The sequence below is a fragment of the Eupeodes corollae genome, chromosome 1, assembly GCF_945859685.1.
Source record: "Eupeodes corollae chromosome 1, idEupCoro1.1, whole genome shotgun sequence".
Taxonomy (NCBI): Eukaryota; Metazoa; Arthropoda; class Insecta; order Diptera; family Syrphidae; genus Eupeodes; species Eupeodes corollae.
In genome coordinates this window covers 243,931,209-243,948,665 of record NC_079147.1, presented here as the reverse complement: position 1 = coordinate 243,948,665, position 17,457 = coordinate 243,931,209, and the positions used below count along the sequence as shown (strand labels likewise).

The window sequence follows — 17,457 nt, the reverse complement described above, 5'->3', positions numbered from 1 at the left end:
CATTCATTTCTTTTGATTCAAGAATACAAATAGCAAAATGTCAAGTTCAAGAAGTTCGCCGGCGAGTCCCAGGTTACCGAAATTCCAGCAGCAGACTTGGGATTCACAGGGTTGTTCTGGCGCCCCGAAATCTCCCAGATCCCCAAAAGTACACCAACAGGCATGGGAATCATCATCAGGTGTTTGTTCGACAGCTCCCAAAAGCCCCCACAGAACCATGCCAAATCTACCCCAACAGCAGCCATTTAAAAGCCCAAAATCTCCAAGGTAAGTCCCCCATTTACAACTCACGCAGATCATCCAGAGAACTTATCCGCTTTACGATAAATCACATGTAAATATATTGCTCTTCCAATTGCTGTTGTTGTTGTTTGTAGACATTTCAAAAATCAGTCATCCCTTAATTGCTATGAAACACCTAGGAGTCCATCCATAAGCACATACAGCAGCTATAGCTATGACTCTGCCTCTAGTCGCAAATTTGAAAACCCTCCACGTAGTCCAAAGATCACAACCACTTTTGCCAATGATGATTCTGATTCTAATTTAAGTTATTACCAAACACCTTCACCGATCTCACGGAGTCCCAAAGCACTCCCAACTCTGCCAAATGAATCCCCAGATTATTATATGAGCGGCCAAATGTCCCAATCGCCCAGTCGAAGTCCACATCCACACCAACCACGTAAATTTGTTTTTGATACACCCCCATCTTCGTCTGAGCTACCATCAGGTAATAAAATACACTTTCAAGACCTTGGATCTATGGTATCGAACTTTTGAGAAGGATGATTGTATGTTTGAATTTTTATTGTAGCCAAAAAATTCGAGTATTACGAACCACAGACGCCAGATGATGACGACGATGAGCATCACATTACCAAAGACTTGATTATGATGGACGATGCCAACTATGGTCATGGCCATTCACAATTTCAACACTCATTACCGATGTCACCATACAAACATAGCCGACACAATTCCTTGAAGGGTTTTGGCAAGCCACGACCCAAGGAGTCAATTTCGGTTCTTCCGGAAATCGACAATGGCTCGGATTTATTTACATATCAAAAGCAGGACTTGCTACTAGCCGATGATCCCAATCGGCCTGGAAATAATGCGTTTCTTAAGCGGGACTCTTGTGTCACGGAATCAACTCAAATATCTATGGATTCATCGGATACCAATAATACGTCTATGACAACGGCAACAACCCTTAGTTCGGATAATTCGGGAAGCCAAGGACCGGAGTCACGGCGAAATGCCATGCATGGAAATAATATGAGCGACAGTCATTTTGGTGAGCATTATAAGCATGAGAACCAGCATAGGCGTTTAGGACGCCGACATGCCATAAACATCACATCAAATCCAGGATATCAGGTAAGAAATATGTAGATGGGTGAGTTCATTTTTCCGGCAAAACTTACATGAACAATTTGACAGAACGTTGTGACAGTTTATTGTGAGAAACTGTCAATTATTTCGACATCTTTTTAATTTGTTTAATTTGGTATTCATCTATTTTTTTCTGGACAGATATTACATAGTTCCCATTCAACTTTGGACAGAACATGCTCCGATAGTGTAGTTTCCTTACGCTGCAGAAAATCCACAAGCGATTTAACCTACGACAAAGATGACATTAGCAATTCAAATAGCAAACATAATGGAAGTTCAAATAATCATGGAAATAACAGTAATGGTGTATCATCAAATAATCCCAAGCCTCGAAGACGTGGCAGTTCCAAAGGTGGTTTGGCCTATTTAGCTTCACGTAGAAATTCACGGGAATCCATGAAGAGCGCTTGTTCGAACACTTCGATTTTTTCGAATGATGATATTGGTCCTTTGGCATTTCAGGCTTCGACACGTGGTCGTCAGAGGAGAACGTCAAATTTCTTAGAACTTCCTGGTAACTATACATATCGGGTTTTCCATGGGTAAATTCAGATTTCCGTCAAAAATTGATTTTTTTTAGTGACACATGTAGAAGGATTGGAATATTATTTTGTTGTTGTCATTTTATAAGTTTAACTTCGTGTACGTGTCACCGAGTGCGGTATAGCTGTCAAATTGCATGGGGTAATTCTGCTCTACCGAAGAATCCAGATCGAGATATTTGATCTTAAATCTATTTTTGTTTGCCCTATTGAATTCAATAACAGAGAAAATTTTTGTTTTGACAGATCTAAATAAAAAATTAATTGATTTATTTTACCGATGGAAAACCCCAATAAAATATTATTTGAAGAATAGATGTGACAATTTTTTCAACTTCCAGTTCCAGACCATGTAAGACCAAGAGTGTGTTCCCTTCCGGATCGACCATATAATCCGCGATTGAGTGATGATTTATATCGTTTACGTCATTTCTCAATTAGCAAAGGAAATGTTGTGAATTGCGGAGATTCAATAATATCAAGAAGATCACGGAGTAATACAAGTGTTAATTCAACAAATAGCAGGTATAATAGTATTTTGTTACTTTAATTTTATGTTATTTTTTCTTTAGAATTTGTTCACTATTATTTCTATATTGTACGATTAGATTTCAAATTTTGAAATGGCTAAAATTGTATTCTTTGGTCTCCATTTTAAACCTAAATCGTAAATGCTGTTAAAATGAAAAAACATTGCTAATTTCGTCATTGTGTCACTTGCGTAACAAATTTGATTTGATTCGAAGAAAAACTATGGTCAATACGAATTACATTTTAAAATAGTTATGTCATATTCGTCACAGCTTTTGTGTTAAAAAGGTATATTTTGTTTATATGGTAATAATAATAATTTCATTCAATTTTTGTATCAAAAAAAAAGGTTTAAACTTTGCAAGTTTTTTAATCTCAAGGTTGAGTTTTGTTCTAAAATATTTGAAAAATATTTACTAGTTTCTTAACCAACAGTTGTTGGATTGGTTTAGTCTTACGAATCATTTGTCACACAAGTAACAATGGTATGGATGGATAAATACAAATTATTCGTTTAGGATTTCAACACAATGTGTCACACCAATAACCAGAACTTTATGATTAATGCAGATAATGGGTTATTAACTTTCCTATTTTGAACATAAAGTTTAATACAATTTTGTTTAAATGTTGGACTTTTACATTCAGTGTGAAAGCAATATATTTCAAATTGTCCGCTTCGGGAAGATTCGCGCAGCATACCATTCTTTTGAGGTAATTTTTCTCCTCGGCAAATTTCGGTTTGGTTTTTAATAAGTCTAAATTTTAGGAATTATTTCTGTAAACAACCATTGGAACCACATAATCTTGGTGATCAATTGATGTCTCCAAAATTTAAACTACGTGGCTAGGAAACTTCTCACACAATAAAGCCATAATTGATTCTGTTGTGTAACTTGTTGTCCTGTCGTGTTGGATCTTTATATCTTACAAGTCATGTTCTTCAATCACAAACCAAAAATGTTGTGTATAAAACGTTGAATTGTTAGAAAGGTCAGGAAATCAATAAATTTGTCTGAGAGTGCGCTACGATTATCTAAAGTCCTAAAATATAATGATTCCACTTTAATTTTTATAACTTTATTTGTATCACGAAATTCGCTAAATAACCGAACAACGAGTTAAAATAATAAAAACTTACTCCACAAATGGCGGTTGAGACGTATCGTAAATGACAAACATTTAACTAATAAAATTACACTTCAAATGACAGCTGAGTTTGACAGGTGTCAAAAGCAACAGCTACCAACTCATTTCATGTGTCACATCGGTGATTTACTTAAATTGTCTGTCAAAGTTAATTAGTTTCATATTTAACCATAATGTGTCACATCCAGGAACAACCTTGAGCAATGGCTGTGTTCAATCTCGTGTTGGATAATATATCTTGGATTGGTGGATTTTTAGATACCTTGTTAAATGAGTTGGATAGCTCTATTGAGATAGCTGTCAAAAAATTATACAAATTTCAGCTATATTCTGTAACCTATGTTAAAAATTTACTTGCGAAATCTCCGGTTTTAAACGATTTATGTACGTTTAGCAGAAAACTATCCTAACCTATCTTCATCGTCTATTATTTACAGAACATCCTAAAATACAACTACAACTAACATTTTGTATCTTTTTGTTTATCACAAAGACAAAAAGCTGAAATCATTTTTCAAGTTTCTTGAAAATCAACCATGTGTTGAATTAGCTATTCTGTCAGATACCTATGTACATACCCCAGAAATTCTGGAATACTTTTGGATTCCTTTTTTGACATCTCAGCTGCTATTTTACACGTAAAACATTAACAAATGGTATTTTTGTCGGTAAACTTTTTTAAATCATGTGTCACATTAGTAACAGGAACGTATGGCAAACAAAAAATTTCTATTCTATACCGTTGATTGGAACTTTTGTAGCTATTATGTAGTTTTTAAAAAATTAAAGATAGTACAGGAAAATTATATATTCACGGCACAAAAAGCTGAACTTTGGTCAAAAGATTAATGTCAATCAAAATTTGCAAACAACAAACAAGTTCTGTAAGAGTGATCGGGGACTTTTGTCCGATATTCACACCAAAGGGATAATTTTAAAGTTTATTATGAGTGATAAAAATGGTAACATTTTTAAAACAAAAAGTTTTGGAGATGTCACAAAAAGTTTCTAAGTCATGTAACCCCCATTTTAATAAAAAAAAAAATAGCTTTCGACTGCACTCACGTACAAACGTTCGATAATATCATTTTCTACTATCTTTTAGTTGTTCTTAGAACCATTAGTTTCTAGTATTATTACCACTCTAATATTTTGTGATAAACTCCAATCATGGATATTTTTTTATAAAAGTTGCTTTTTCCCTGCAGTTATTTCCATTAACTTTTTCCGGGGCACTACTAGAAAAAAAAGATTAAGCGACATTTTTGTAAAAATAAATTTATTTAACTCAAAACATATTTTTTTCTTGTAGACATTGGTTTCAATTTCAATAGAAACGTGGTATTAAGTTTATACCATTGCACATTAAAGCATAAACAAACCACAAATAGGTGGTACGGTTTTCATACCACATCGGCCCGGAAGGAGTTAAGACCAGTTGTATTAATTCTGTTGTTAGTAGTTTTTTCTTTCAAGGATATTTTTCAATTTTTTTCCAAATGCCGTGCTTAAGAATGCATTTACAATTTCCATCAGTTTTGGATTAGTTCGTCACTATCGGATTCTAAAATCTTTGATAACACTGATCGGCAAGATTTTGTTCCTGGTTTATTTCTGATGGCCTTAATTCAAATCCGACTCCAAAGTCACTCTATAGGATGAGGGTTTTAAGATATTGCTTTTTAAAAATAGGAACAAAATTCATATGTACATCTAAATATAACGATTTTAGTAGTTTTCTAGAATCATGAATTAGTTTTGGTTTATAAAAATTCGTTATGGTTTTCCAAATCCATAATCTTAATATTCTAAATCTTCAATACTCTGTTTAATTTTTTTCGTAATATTTTACCTCATATAAATCTTAAAGAAACTTTCAAACGCCCAACGCAACGGTTTGAAAGTAATTTTTGTTTTTTTTTTTATGTATGTATACTAAAAAAATATTTAAAACAATGTTTAAGACAATAATTTTTGAAATTTGAGCATTAAGTTAAGTTTGAAATTTGGATTTGAAATCAGCAAATACAATAAGCCTCAAAAACTTGAAGCCATAAAAGAACTGGGTCGGGCAGCAAGGTATAGAAGATTTGAAAGGGGCATCAAGCGAGGTGGGGAAAACCGTTTTGTTATGAGTATGGCTAGCATCGACTCGTTTCGAGATGTCATTTCAATATCAATTGAGCCGTGGTATGCATTTTTGTTTACAACATGTTTATTGACTGGCCGTCGCGTCATTCGATAATTGAAACACAGAGTCGATTCTAAAATCATTTAAATATTGGTTACCAAGGTCTTCTTTCAATGTTGAATACCGTTATGAATTTAGTGAAAAGCTTTCAAAGAACTTGGTCTTTGAGACCTGGTCTCCAGAAAATATTGAAAGAGTGCTTCAAGCAGTGAATCAGGCCCTCGTCAATCTTCTGTATGTCATGCTCGGACTCTGCGGAGTCAGACCGCGTAGTTTGAAGAATTTTGCATATTGATTTTGATTTGTATCCACACAAAATGGTTTTTGTCCCAAGAATTACAGCGAAACGACAACGGCATACGGATGATAATTTGGAATGTTGCAAATCTTGACGGATGACACAGTTTTGTTAATGAAGGACAAAGTCCACTTCCATTTATCAGTAGTATTTAATAAACACGAATTTCGTTATTGGGCCTCTGAACCCACAAGAACTTCTAAGCCCTGAGTGAGACAATAACCCTAGACATTCGTGCAGTTCCAAGTGAAATACTTGAGAGGAGTATGCAGAACTTCTCACACTGTCTGCAGAAGTATTTTGACCAAAATGAATAGCACTTGACTGATGTGATTTTCCGTCCTTACATATCAATTATTTGTTAAAAATTATAATGTGTCTTACTTCAAGGCTTTAAAGACGCAATATTTTTAAAACATGATGTGATTTAAGAATTTTAAGGCGATATCGGAATCAAGATAACTTAATGTTTTGAAAAAGTTTTGTTTTTGAGACGGAAAAAAAACTTTATTTTGCCAACTTCATATTTTTTAGCTATTCAATTTGTTTTTTAATTCATTAATTTATTATTTTGTTCATTAATAAAGCTTAAGTATTTGTAGATTTAGCATATCGAACATTTCATTTTATTTAGGGCTAGTGAGAGGTCACCATTTGACGGCTCATGTTGCGGTGGTGGCTATGCTAATGTAGATTCCATTCCACCGTCCCCAGACACTGATGACAGTGAACCACCACCTCCACCAAGGCAAGTTTCCAAACGTATTTTTGAAAATCATTTTTGAGTTTTGTTCCGAGATAAATTTGATTTTTGTGAGCTGTGAAAATTTGTTTATGAAATTTGTTTATTTTTGTTTAAACAAAAACAGATACAGAATTGTTATGTTAGGAGATGCAGGGGTAGGAAAAACTGCACTTGTGTCTCAATTCATGACCTCGGAATATATGCACACTTATGATGCAAGCTTAGGTAAGTTTTCCTAAAATCTTAAATAAATAATTGTTTTAGTATTACCATTAAATATTTCAATCTATAAAAAGAATGCATATTTAAAGTAAAATAACAACCTTAGACTAAGGTTTTGGGGTTTTACTTAATAATTTCAATTTGAGTTTTAGATGACGAATTTGGTGAAAAAACTGTCAGTGTTTTATTGGACGATGAAGAATCCGAATTAGTTTTTATAGATCATCCAAGTGTTGAAATGAGTGTAAGTTAATTATAAAATTTTTAGTTAAAAATAAATAAATAATTTGAATAACTATTTTTGTTAAAATTTTAGGTAGAAAATTCTTTAACTACATATGAACCTCATGGATGTGTGGTTGTATTTTCTGTGGTAGATAAAACTTCTTTTCGTATTGCAGAGGAAATTATAAATTATTTATGGAAAGAAAATATAACAAAAGATAAGGCAGTGATACTTGTTGGTAATAAAGCTGATTTAGCTAGAGCCAGAGTAATATCAACTCAAGGTAATTGATTTTTTTGTTTATAAATACAGGGTTTTCCAGTAAGATATTTTATTTTGATATTTAAAGATATGAGTCACTTTAGGGGGTAAAGCGAACTTAGAGGGCGATAAATTAGCTTTTTTTAAATTCGTAGGATCTTTGAGATATGTTGACTGATTTTTGACCAAATGACACACTCCGAAATTGAAAAATTACCAAAGAGAATGTGTTTTCAAAGGTACATTCCAAACTTCAAGTCAAGCAGTTGAAAATTGTTTGATTTATGAGTCAACCAGCCAACTAGAAAATTTCAGTATTGAGATAAAAACGTTATAAGTTTTGAGTACCAGAAAATCAAGAATAATTTTGCTAAACTTTTAATACCAAGAACCGATTTCTAAAAAATTGCTTCCAGTCATAATATTTTGGGACAACATTTATAAGATCCTAATTTAAAAAAAAAAATAGTAATCCTTCCAAAATTTCGGGTTAAGGAAAATCAATAAATAAAGAATGATTTCATTGTAAAGAAGAAGACAAGCCAATTATTATAAGGCATTGGCATCAGCGTTACCACTTCTCAAAAAAAAGTGGAAGTAGATTTTAGGAAAAAAGTGAAGTATATTGAGAAAAATGGAAGTAGATTTCAAAAATTAAGTTTTTCATATTATTCTACATGTTTTTAAATTATATTATTTCAATAAAAAAGTAGAAAACAAATGTAATTATTTAAGGCTTCATATCATATACTTCAATATGTAAATATAATATTTCTTAAATTAAATCTTGGTTGTTAGCAACAAAAAAGCAAAGATTGGGCTCGTGTTGGTCATATCAAATGACTTTAGGATGTTTTTATTGCAAAGGACGAGTTCTTCAAGAAATAGTTATTGTAATCGTAATACAATTTTATAACATCAACAAACCTTTTATCTTTGTTTTTGGACAACTTGACAACAAAAATGTCTGCGTGCAACTATTTCGTGTATTGAATTAAAATGTGCCTGCAAAAAGGTTTGTTTTCAAAAATGTAAATGCCATTTCATTTATCAAGAAAAAACTAAAAATTTTTTAAATTTCTGTTTGAAAATCGTTTTTAAATTTTAGTTTAAAAATATTTTAGGTAACAAAATTTTGAACTTATTATTAGACGACTGGCATTTCAATTTTGTAAAAAATGATAACCCATTTTCAAGAAATCGAATTTCCAAAAAAATAATATTTGTTCTTAAATTAAAAATAAAAACAATGATATTTTTGGCAGAAAAATAAATAGTTTAGTTCTTGAGAAAACTTAAAAACAAAATAAGGGTTCTAGCTGGGGTAGCCTTGTGAAGCAATACAAAAATATTTTTTATATTGAAAGAAGCTAAACTAAGAACACAAATTTTAGCAAGAATTTAAAAAAAATCTATCGGTTTGTTTCTGAAAAAAATCGAATTATCGATTTTTGACCGTACAAATGTATTGTATTGAAACTAGTGTTATTTTTAGTTTGAAAAAATCGGGGACCCACTTTTTTCGTCTTCTCTACCATCGTAATGTCACGTTCGATTAAAATCTCGAATTCGAATTTGTTTACGAATACAAAACTTGCAATTAATTGTAATTATTCAATGCCTATATGTAAGATAGATAAATATATTTACAATTTCAAACTTTGTAAATTTGTTATTGTGAGATCGATAAGCTTTGAAAACGTCGTTAAGGATTGTTAACGAAACGAAACAAAAAGAATAAATAATTTTCAATTATTGAAATGTGAAACCATGAGAATTAGGGCATTCTTTTCTAAAATCAAGTCGTTGTTATTGAAATACGGCCTAGACATTTTCAACAGCCCTTTTGACTGGAAATTATTATAAATGTCCTTCTTGGCTCTTTCATGTATGTTTATATGTCGAAAATGACAAAAGGGTTACGCTAGAATACATAAGATAAGACGGTAACTTCACTGTAAATACTCAAGCGATTTTTAACTCTCTAGATAGTTTTAAGACTACATACAAGAGTAAGAGAAATAAGGAGTAGATTCAAACTATTTTTATTAAAATTGAAGTAGGTAAAAAACAAGATATTAAAAACGAAGTAGATTTCACTATTTTGATGATGGTGCGAAGTAGGAAGTAGATTTTAAATTTATTTGAAAAAAAGAAGTAGATCTACTTCAATTGAAGTAAAGTGGTAACGCTGATTGGCATAGACTTTTTCTTTATTGCTTGTGCGGTACGGAACACTGTCTCGATTCGTAAAAATTGCAGCAGAATCATTTTCGAAAGGTAAGCAATAATAAACCACTTACTTAAGCCTCTTGTACAGTATTCAACGAAAAGCATTTAAAATGAGAGGAAGTAATAACATCATTAGTTCAATTAGGGGCCAGTTATAGCCATCATTGAAATCGATCCGGGGAAAATTTTAAATCGATATTTGACGATGTTTCCCTTCGATTAGAAATGAAAATTTTATACTGATCGATCGGAAATCACCCAAAGAATTTTTTTAGAGGGAAAAAAAGTGTTATTGAGCATTTATAAAAATAAATAATAATGAAAAAGTATTTTTTTATTTTCCGGAGGGAAATTCATTTTCCTGAACAGCTGATACTTTTACGTTCAAAAGTGAAACGAATCGTTCCACTATTTGTCAGTAAAAGTTTTTCGGTGGATTTCAATGGCTGCGCTGCGTTCAATTTCGTGTTGGATATGGTATCTTGGATGGGTGGATTTTTAGATACCTTGTTGAACGAGTTGAATAGCTCTATTGAGATAGCTGTCAAAAAAAAAACAACTTCCAGCTGTTCACAAAAAGCAGAGAAACATTTAAGCTTCGAAGTCAAAATTGTTGTAAGATAAAACATTTAATGGATATTTCAATTACGTAACAATTCAATAAATAAGAGATAACCTTAATCTGTAATCTATGTTAAATTTCCTCTTAGCTCAGTTGGAAAATAGTCAACTAACATTTTGTATCTTTTGGTTTACCAACAAATACAAAAAGCTGAAATCAATTTTCAAGTTTCGTCAAATTCAACTATGTGTTGAATCAGTTGTTCTGTCAGATACCTACATACCCCAGAAATTCTTGGATACTTTTGGATTCCTTTTTTGACATCTTAGCTGTTTTTGATCAGCTGTTATTTTACACTTAAAACACTAACAAAAAGGTATCCGGATACCCCATCTGTCTGAGACTGAACGCAGTTAATCAGGATATTTTTTTCAATGACAGTCATTTTTATTGATAGCTATAAACGACCTTTTAAGAAAATTCCAATGTTTGGTTTCAATAATGAAAACTAATGAAAGCTATATGTAACTTGCGCACATGTTTCTTGACACACCTTTTTTGACAGTTATTGCAACAGGTGCCTGTGCCACTTTAGGTTTTGTTCACAGATAATGCCTCAAAGCTCATTTTCTAATAAGAAAAGACCAATCACTGCATCCCAAAACCGGTAAAAATAGTGACACGTTGAGGCTGAATTAGACTCGTCGGTTTTAAAGGTTATTCCCAAGGAAAGAAAAGCTACAATTTCTAACCAACTTTATTTTCTTTAAATCGTGATCGTTAGGTTCTTTAACTACGATAACAACGTTTTTTATATATTCTATTTTTCTTATCACTAAGATGTAAGATGTATGAAGATAAAGTAACACGATGCTTCATATACTATAAGGCCGGTGGCGATGCGGTTAATAAGGCCTACCCATAAGCAAAGGTTTGATAACCTTAAGCGTACTAATCATGACGACGACGACGCTGGGTTTGTCGGAATTGATCTTAGTCAGTAGCTCCGGAATAATCGGTTGGGATCTTAGCTTAGAAAAGGTTAAAACGGAATTACCCGTTTGGATTGGGACTACGTTCCCTGTCCTAACCTAGAGAATAAACGGGTAGCCTAAGCCTGTGGAGTGTGGACCTGTGGTAGAATAAACGGAGGGTAGGAAGGAGGTATTTTGGAACTAAAAATTACGTGACAGTCCTGTAATCGATGTATTAACTGTGCTCGGCTACATTTCCTTTTAATGTACACAAAATTGGTACCCAAACTGAGGAAAAGCATAAGACGAATTTGTATTTAAATTTCACCTCTTTATATAAAATATTCTGTAAAAATGCACTGTGAATTGAAAGTGTATTAAAGGTTTTTCATTTTTTGGAACTTTCAATCCAATTTCTTTTGAAGAAAATCCGAATCATATTGGTGTTTTTTCAAGCGAAGTTATAAAGCACGCTGTTGTTGATCGAAAAGCTTGAGTTCGCGTGTAAGGCTCGTTTCACCCCACACGGTTTTGACCGTACGACAAAAAACCGGTCGACGACATTTTGTTAGAGGCACGAAGAAGAGTATATACGCTTTCATATTAAACTGGCACGGCAAAATGCCGGCGCTGCGCCGTGTAGCAGCTGTCTACTGCAGCTTCAGTATTCGGCAGCCGAACGGCCCGATTAGCTTAGTGGCGTACGTGACAAAATGCATGTTTTTACATCATACGATTTTATTCGTGCGACAGAGGTTGAAAAAAGTATACTAAGCACAGGAACCCTGCATATATCGTGTTTTACAGTACGGTAAAAACCGTATAATGTGTAATTAGCCATTCATCCAGATAATTCCGTCCGGTTTTTTGCAGTACGGTCAAAACCCTGTAGTATAAAACGAGCTTAAATGAATTTTGAAAGCCTTTAAGCATATGCAAAATAAAGCCCAATGCCGATTGTGAAATACAAAATTCCTAGGATCGATGATGTATCGACAAATCTGAGTTTTATAGTTACGGGCTACAGGAATAATATTCTAAATGTTCATCAATTTCCTGTTGAATTTTAACAATTTTACCGTAGAAAATGTAATTTTTAGAAAAAAAAAATGATAAATTTATTACTTGTCAAATGAAAGTTTCAATACGCCTGTATGCTGATGAGACCCAACTCTATTTGAGCTGCCCATTAGGACGTATTGAACATTCTACAGCTTATATAAATGAGGACTTAAGCTTGATTGAGCGTTGGTCGGTTAATAACTGCTTACTTTTTAACCCAAAGAAATCAAAGTGTCTCGTGGTTTCAAAATACACAATTGATGTGTCTTACTTTCCAGCAATCCCTTTGAATAACTGTCCTATTGCTTACGTCGACTCAGCTAAAAATGTAGGTGTAGTTTTTAACCGCAGCCTTACCTGGACACATCATATAAACAACACAATTGGGAAATCGTATGGTGTCCTACGCATGCTATGGTCAACACAGCACTTTATTCCTTTAACAATTAGAATTCTTCTAGTGAAAACGCGGATTATACCTCTGCTTACTTACGGCTGTGAAATTTTTTGTAAGTTAGACTTCGAGAGTAAAAGGCAATTGACGGCAATAAGGCAATAAGATATATTCACGGGCTGCTACGTTAGTTTTTTAGTTTATTCAATTTATCGATATGCTATACACATTAAGATATAATATCTTATTAAAAAAGTGATAGCTTTATAATGTATACATGAGTAAGAAAAAAGCTAACATTAGTTGGAATACAAAAGCAAGATCAAAATAATTAAAACAATAATTAAAATTAAGTTAAAAGGCAAAACTGAGTAGTTTACAAATTAATGACGCTATAGAAATTAAGTTAACTGGAAAGTTTAAATTATAAATTTATTAAAGGTAAAACCGCACATTTAAAGCAAAGAAAAGTAGTTAATGAGTTTGCTCTGGAATATTTTAACATTTCCAAGCCTTCTTATATGACTTGGCAAAGAGTTCCATAAGCGAATGGCGTTAACAAAGAATTGCCGCTCAGATGTTAGGCATGTATGTCGTGGGATGTTAAGCTTGTTTGATCTATTTGAAGTAGGAAATTGTAATCTGTAATAAAGGTTATGTGGTTGATGCGTCTGTTTAATACTGAAGAGAAGAAGAAGTGTTCGATATTGTAGAAAATACTTAAACTGCATGTTGAATAGAGAAGAAGCAAACTCGGAGATGTGGTCATATCTTTTAAGACCGTAGATGTATCTTACTGTGTTGTTGAAGGCAACCGTAAGCTTTTGTCTACTCTCAGCATCACAGTTACAATAGATTTCACAACCATATGTAAGGAGTGGAATAATCAAAGTCTTAGCTAACATTTTTCGAGTTTCAATGGGAGTTAAGTGTTGGGAATCTTGAAGAACCCTAAGACACCGTACACTTTACCAACAGTTGAATTTATGTGGTTTTCCCAAGTTAAAGATCCGTTGAAAATGACACCAAGATTTTTAGCTGTTTCCACACAGTCAATAACTATTTCATTAAGCATTAAGCGAGGGAAATAAGAAAGGTCAAGAGACTTTTTAGAGATAACTAAGCATTTAGTTTTCGACGGATTTAAGAACAGGCCATTTTTTTGGGACCAAATATGGATACTTACTTAAAAGGTCCTGATTTATGTTATGAACGCAATTTTCAATAAGACCGAGTGGACTACTCAAGTAAAGTTGCACGTCATCAGCATATATTTGTATAAGCGAAAATTTCAATATCGATGGCAACTCATTTATATAAAGCGAGAAGAGAATCGGGCCCAATATCGATCCTTGAGGAACACCTTTCAAGACCGGCAAACAAGAAGACAACCTTTTGGAGAGACTTACAGCCTGTTTTCTATCACTTATATAAGAATGAAGCAAATTAGCAGCAGAAGATAAAAAATTAAATTGATGAATAAGCTGACGTATGAGAATCGAGTGTTCGATAGTGTCAAAAGCTTTTAAAAAATCCAAAAGAACCAAAAAACTTACATTATCGACATCAACAGCTAGTCTAAAGTCTTCAGACACATTCAATAGCGCTGTCAAACAGTTATGTTTTGGACGAAAACCGGACTGAAAAGGTGTCAGTAAATCGACTCTTCTTAGGTATGTATTTATTTGTCTTTGCATAATCCTTTCTAAAACCTTAGAAAGAAATGGAAGTGTAGAGATTGGACGAAAATCCTTGCCATTAGATGATTTTGGTACGGGGACTATCTTTGCTTGCTTCCAAATCGTTGGAAAAATACCGGTTGTTAGTACTGTATTAAACAAATGTGTAATATAAGTCAAAAGAAGTGGTAGTAAAGCTCTAATAAAAACAGGGTGTATACCATCAATTCAAACTGTATTGGATTTAACTAGCGTAAAGCTTTCAACCACTTCAGTACAATCAATCCTAGAGAACTCAAAAGCAGATTGGGAGGCAAAAGAATTACATTTGTTAAATACTTCATACAGATCCAGTGAAGATGTAGAAAATTAAAAGTTAAAAATTGTTTATTCAACTCATTGATGTCAATGTCATGACACTTAGAACTTTTTTGCTTACCAATACCGATTTTTGATAGAGTTTCGCAGTATACATCCCAACTTCTTGGGATGTCGTTTGAGAATTTTATAAAATTCCGAACAATAGCCTTGTTCTCTGACATATTTCTAACCCGCCAACCGGTGGATCTTTAATTCCGCGTTTTCAGTGTCTAACATCTGAACGTCAGTTCTTTGTCAACTCAGTAAGAATTTGGAATTCATTGCGGCAAGAAATAAAAAGTATTAATAACACGAAACAAATGGGAAAGGAACTTTAACTTTACTAAAAATAAAATAAAATAATGCATAGATTAAGTTATATTCGCAAATTTGTAAAAATATGTAAAACTTGAATTAAAATCAATTATGTATGTAGCTATTGTACATTTTACAAGCTAAACTCTAAATAAGATATTGTATCTTAAAGTTTAAGCTAATCAAGAAATAAATAAACACTAAAAATACTAAGCGATAGCTACCTAAAAAGCGGTCTATTTTAAAAAAAAACTCTTATTGGAGAACTCTTGCCAAAAAGATACAATAGCATCAACCTTACACACGAATTTAAAGAAGCACAGCTTAAATATATTTGTCTTGTCTTATTTAATATCAATTTAGATGGTAAATCCTTAGCTGCTTCTCGAGATGCAAAATTTATTGAAACATCTAGTGGAATACAACACAATGTTGATGAGTTACTTGTTGGAACATTGAAACAGGTACAATTAAAATTTAAATAAATTTTTACTCAAATAAATCTTTCTTTCACCTATTTTTCTCTTCTTCTTCTTCAAGATCCGTCTAAAAGAAAATCGCGAAAAGAAAGCTACCTCATCAAGGATGAAAACTTCTCGAACTCACATATCTTTACACTTAGCTAAAGAAATTTTGCAAAAAATTTGCCTTAGCGATATAACTAAATCTAAGAGCTGTGAAAATCTACATGTGCTGTAGATTATACTTTAATCTTAAGTTTTTAACTGCGATGAAAATGATGAGAAAAATGAAAAACAAACTTCTAAAATTTTAATTTTAAACAAAAATATATTATGAAAAATAAAAACTCTGTTACTTATTCAAAAAGAAAAAGAAAAAAAAAACCAAAGAATATATTTATACACAAAAAGTTGTTGTTGGGATTTTTAGCCAAAACGTACTATACCTACTCGTGAACTGAAAAATAAAACACAAGGCAAAATATTTGCCTTTAAGACTTTCATTCTGTTAAAAAAATAAGAAAATATATAAAATTTAAATCAACAAAACCAAAAAAAATATTATTGTATGTAGAATGTTATAATTATTAAATTATTGTTGTTTAGACTGTTTATGTAGATCAGAAAAAATAAATTTAAAAAATAAAAAACAAATCAGAGAATAAAAACTGTCAATTTTCTAATGCTATTTTATATATGAATATATTATTATCATGTACTTCAACAAAAAAAAAAACAAAAACAAATTATTATGATTATCATAAAAATAAATAACATTATGTCTTTCATGTTATTTAAGACACAAAAAAAATAAAAAAAAAATCTTCCATAGTAGATATTAAAAGGGAATGACTGTTATTTGATGTAGACATTTCTAGCGCATATAGCTTATAAAATATGTAACTTATATTCTAATATATATATAAGTTTAAGTGAGTCAAATAGGTATACAAGAAAATAAAAACACAATTATTTGGGAACACGAAGAAAGTTTTTTTTTTAACATTTTTGATTTTGAAATACAGGGTGTCCTAGAAAAGTTGTTAGAACAAAGTTTTCTTCAGAAAATGATTATATTTTTTTCAAAAATCAACCTTTAACCTATACTCTTGATGTTTAACCAAAAATATATAACTCCCTTCTTTAAAAAAAAGTTGTCTTTTAAGACCTTACTACAAAATATTGTTTTCTGATTTAATATTTCGTACTGAATTTATTTAATTCTTCTAGTTCCCTAAATAAATATTTAAACTTGACTACACTGAAAGCCTTTTAACAAAAAAAAAAAACACAAAACCAAATTTAAAAAAAACACGCAACTTAAATGTCATTTGTACGTCTTAGCCATTACAGAAAAATACAAAATAATTCTTATTGTTATATTTTTTCTTAATTTATTTCTTTTTCAAATAATTTTCCATCAACTTAAAAAATAAAAATCTTTAAAAGCTGACAATCAACAAATAGAAAATTTGTTATAAATGTTTAAAAATGAAAAAAACAACAAAATATATTAATTCATAGAAAAATCTTCTTCTAATTTTGAACTTGTTTAGACTTTTAATGTATAAACAAATGTACCTACTTAGTATTTGAAGTTTTGCTTGTTGAAAAATAATAATTTCATTTGAAGTAAATTAATAAATTGTATGGTTGATGTTGGTAATGGAGTTTTTTTGTTCTTATTTTTAGAGAGAAGAGGTAAGTTGCAAGACATTACAGGAATTAATTAATTCTAGAATTTATAGTTTTAAGTAAGCAGACAGAAAAATATAACTCCAATTTTTCATAAAATTATAAAAACATTTCTTCACAAATATAAAGTACCACCGAGGGAGTTAAAAATGTTATT

General features: G+C 31.8%; 1 protein-coding gene across 5 annotated transcripts in view; it reads left to right on the top strand.

Moving 5' to 3' along the window:
- The window catches only part of LOC129943151 (dentin sialophosphoprotein), a 34,480-nt gene extending 17,299 nt beyond the window's left edge, over nt 1–17,181 (top strand). Inside the window, exons 2-12 of one of the 5 annotated variants that reach the window (XM_056052409.1) lie at nt 23–267; nt 552–733; nt 818–1,383; nt 1,540–1,915; nt 2,285–2,468; nt 6,747–6,860; nt 6,982–7,082; nt 7,226–7,323; nt 7,396–7,588; nt 15,508–15,608; nt 15,685–17,181. In XM_056052409.1, coding sequence (XP_055908384.1) covers nt 23–267; nt 552–733; nt 818–1,383; nt 1,540–1,915; nt 2,285–2,468; nt 6,747–6,860; nt 6,982–7,082; nt 7,226–7,323; nt 7,396–7,588; nt 15,508–15,608; nt 15,685–15,843 — 2,319 coding nt within the window. In that variant the 3' untranslated portion in view covers nt 15,844–17,181. Of the gene's footprint in view, nt 1–22; nt 268–377; nt 734–817; nt 1,384–1,539; nt 1,916–2,284; nt 2,469–6,746; nt 6,861–6,981; nt 7,083–7,225; nt 7,324–7,395; nt 7,589–15,507; nt 15,609–15,684 lie in introns of all 5 variants that reach the window. The other 4 variants (XM_056052406.1, XM_056052405.1, XM_056052408.1 and 1 more) reach the window with 4 other exon arrangements.
- Nucleotides 17,182–17,457: the final 276 nt, after the last annotated feature.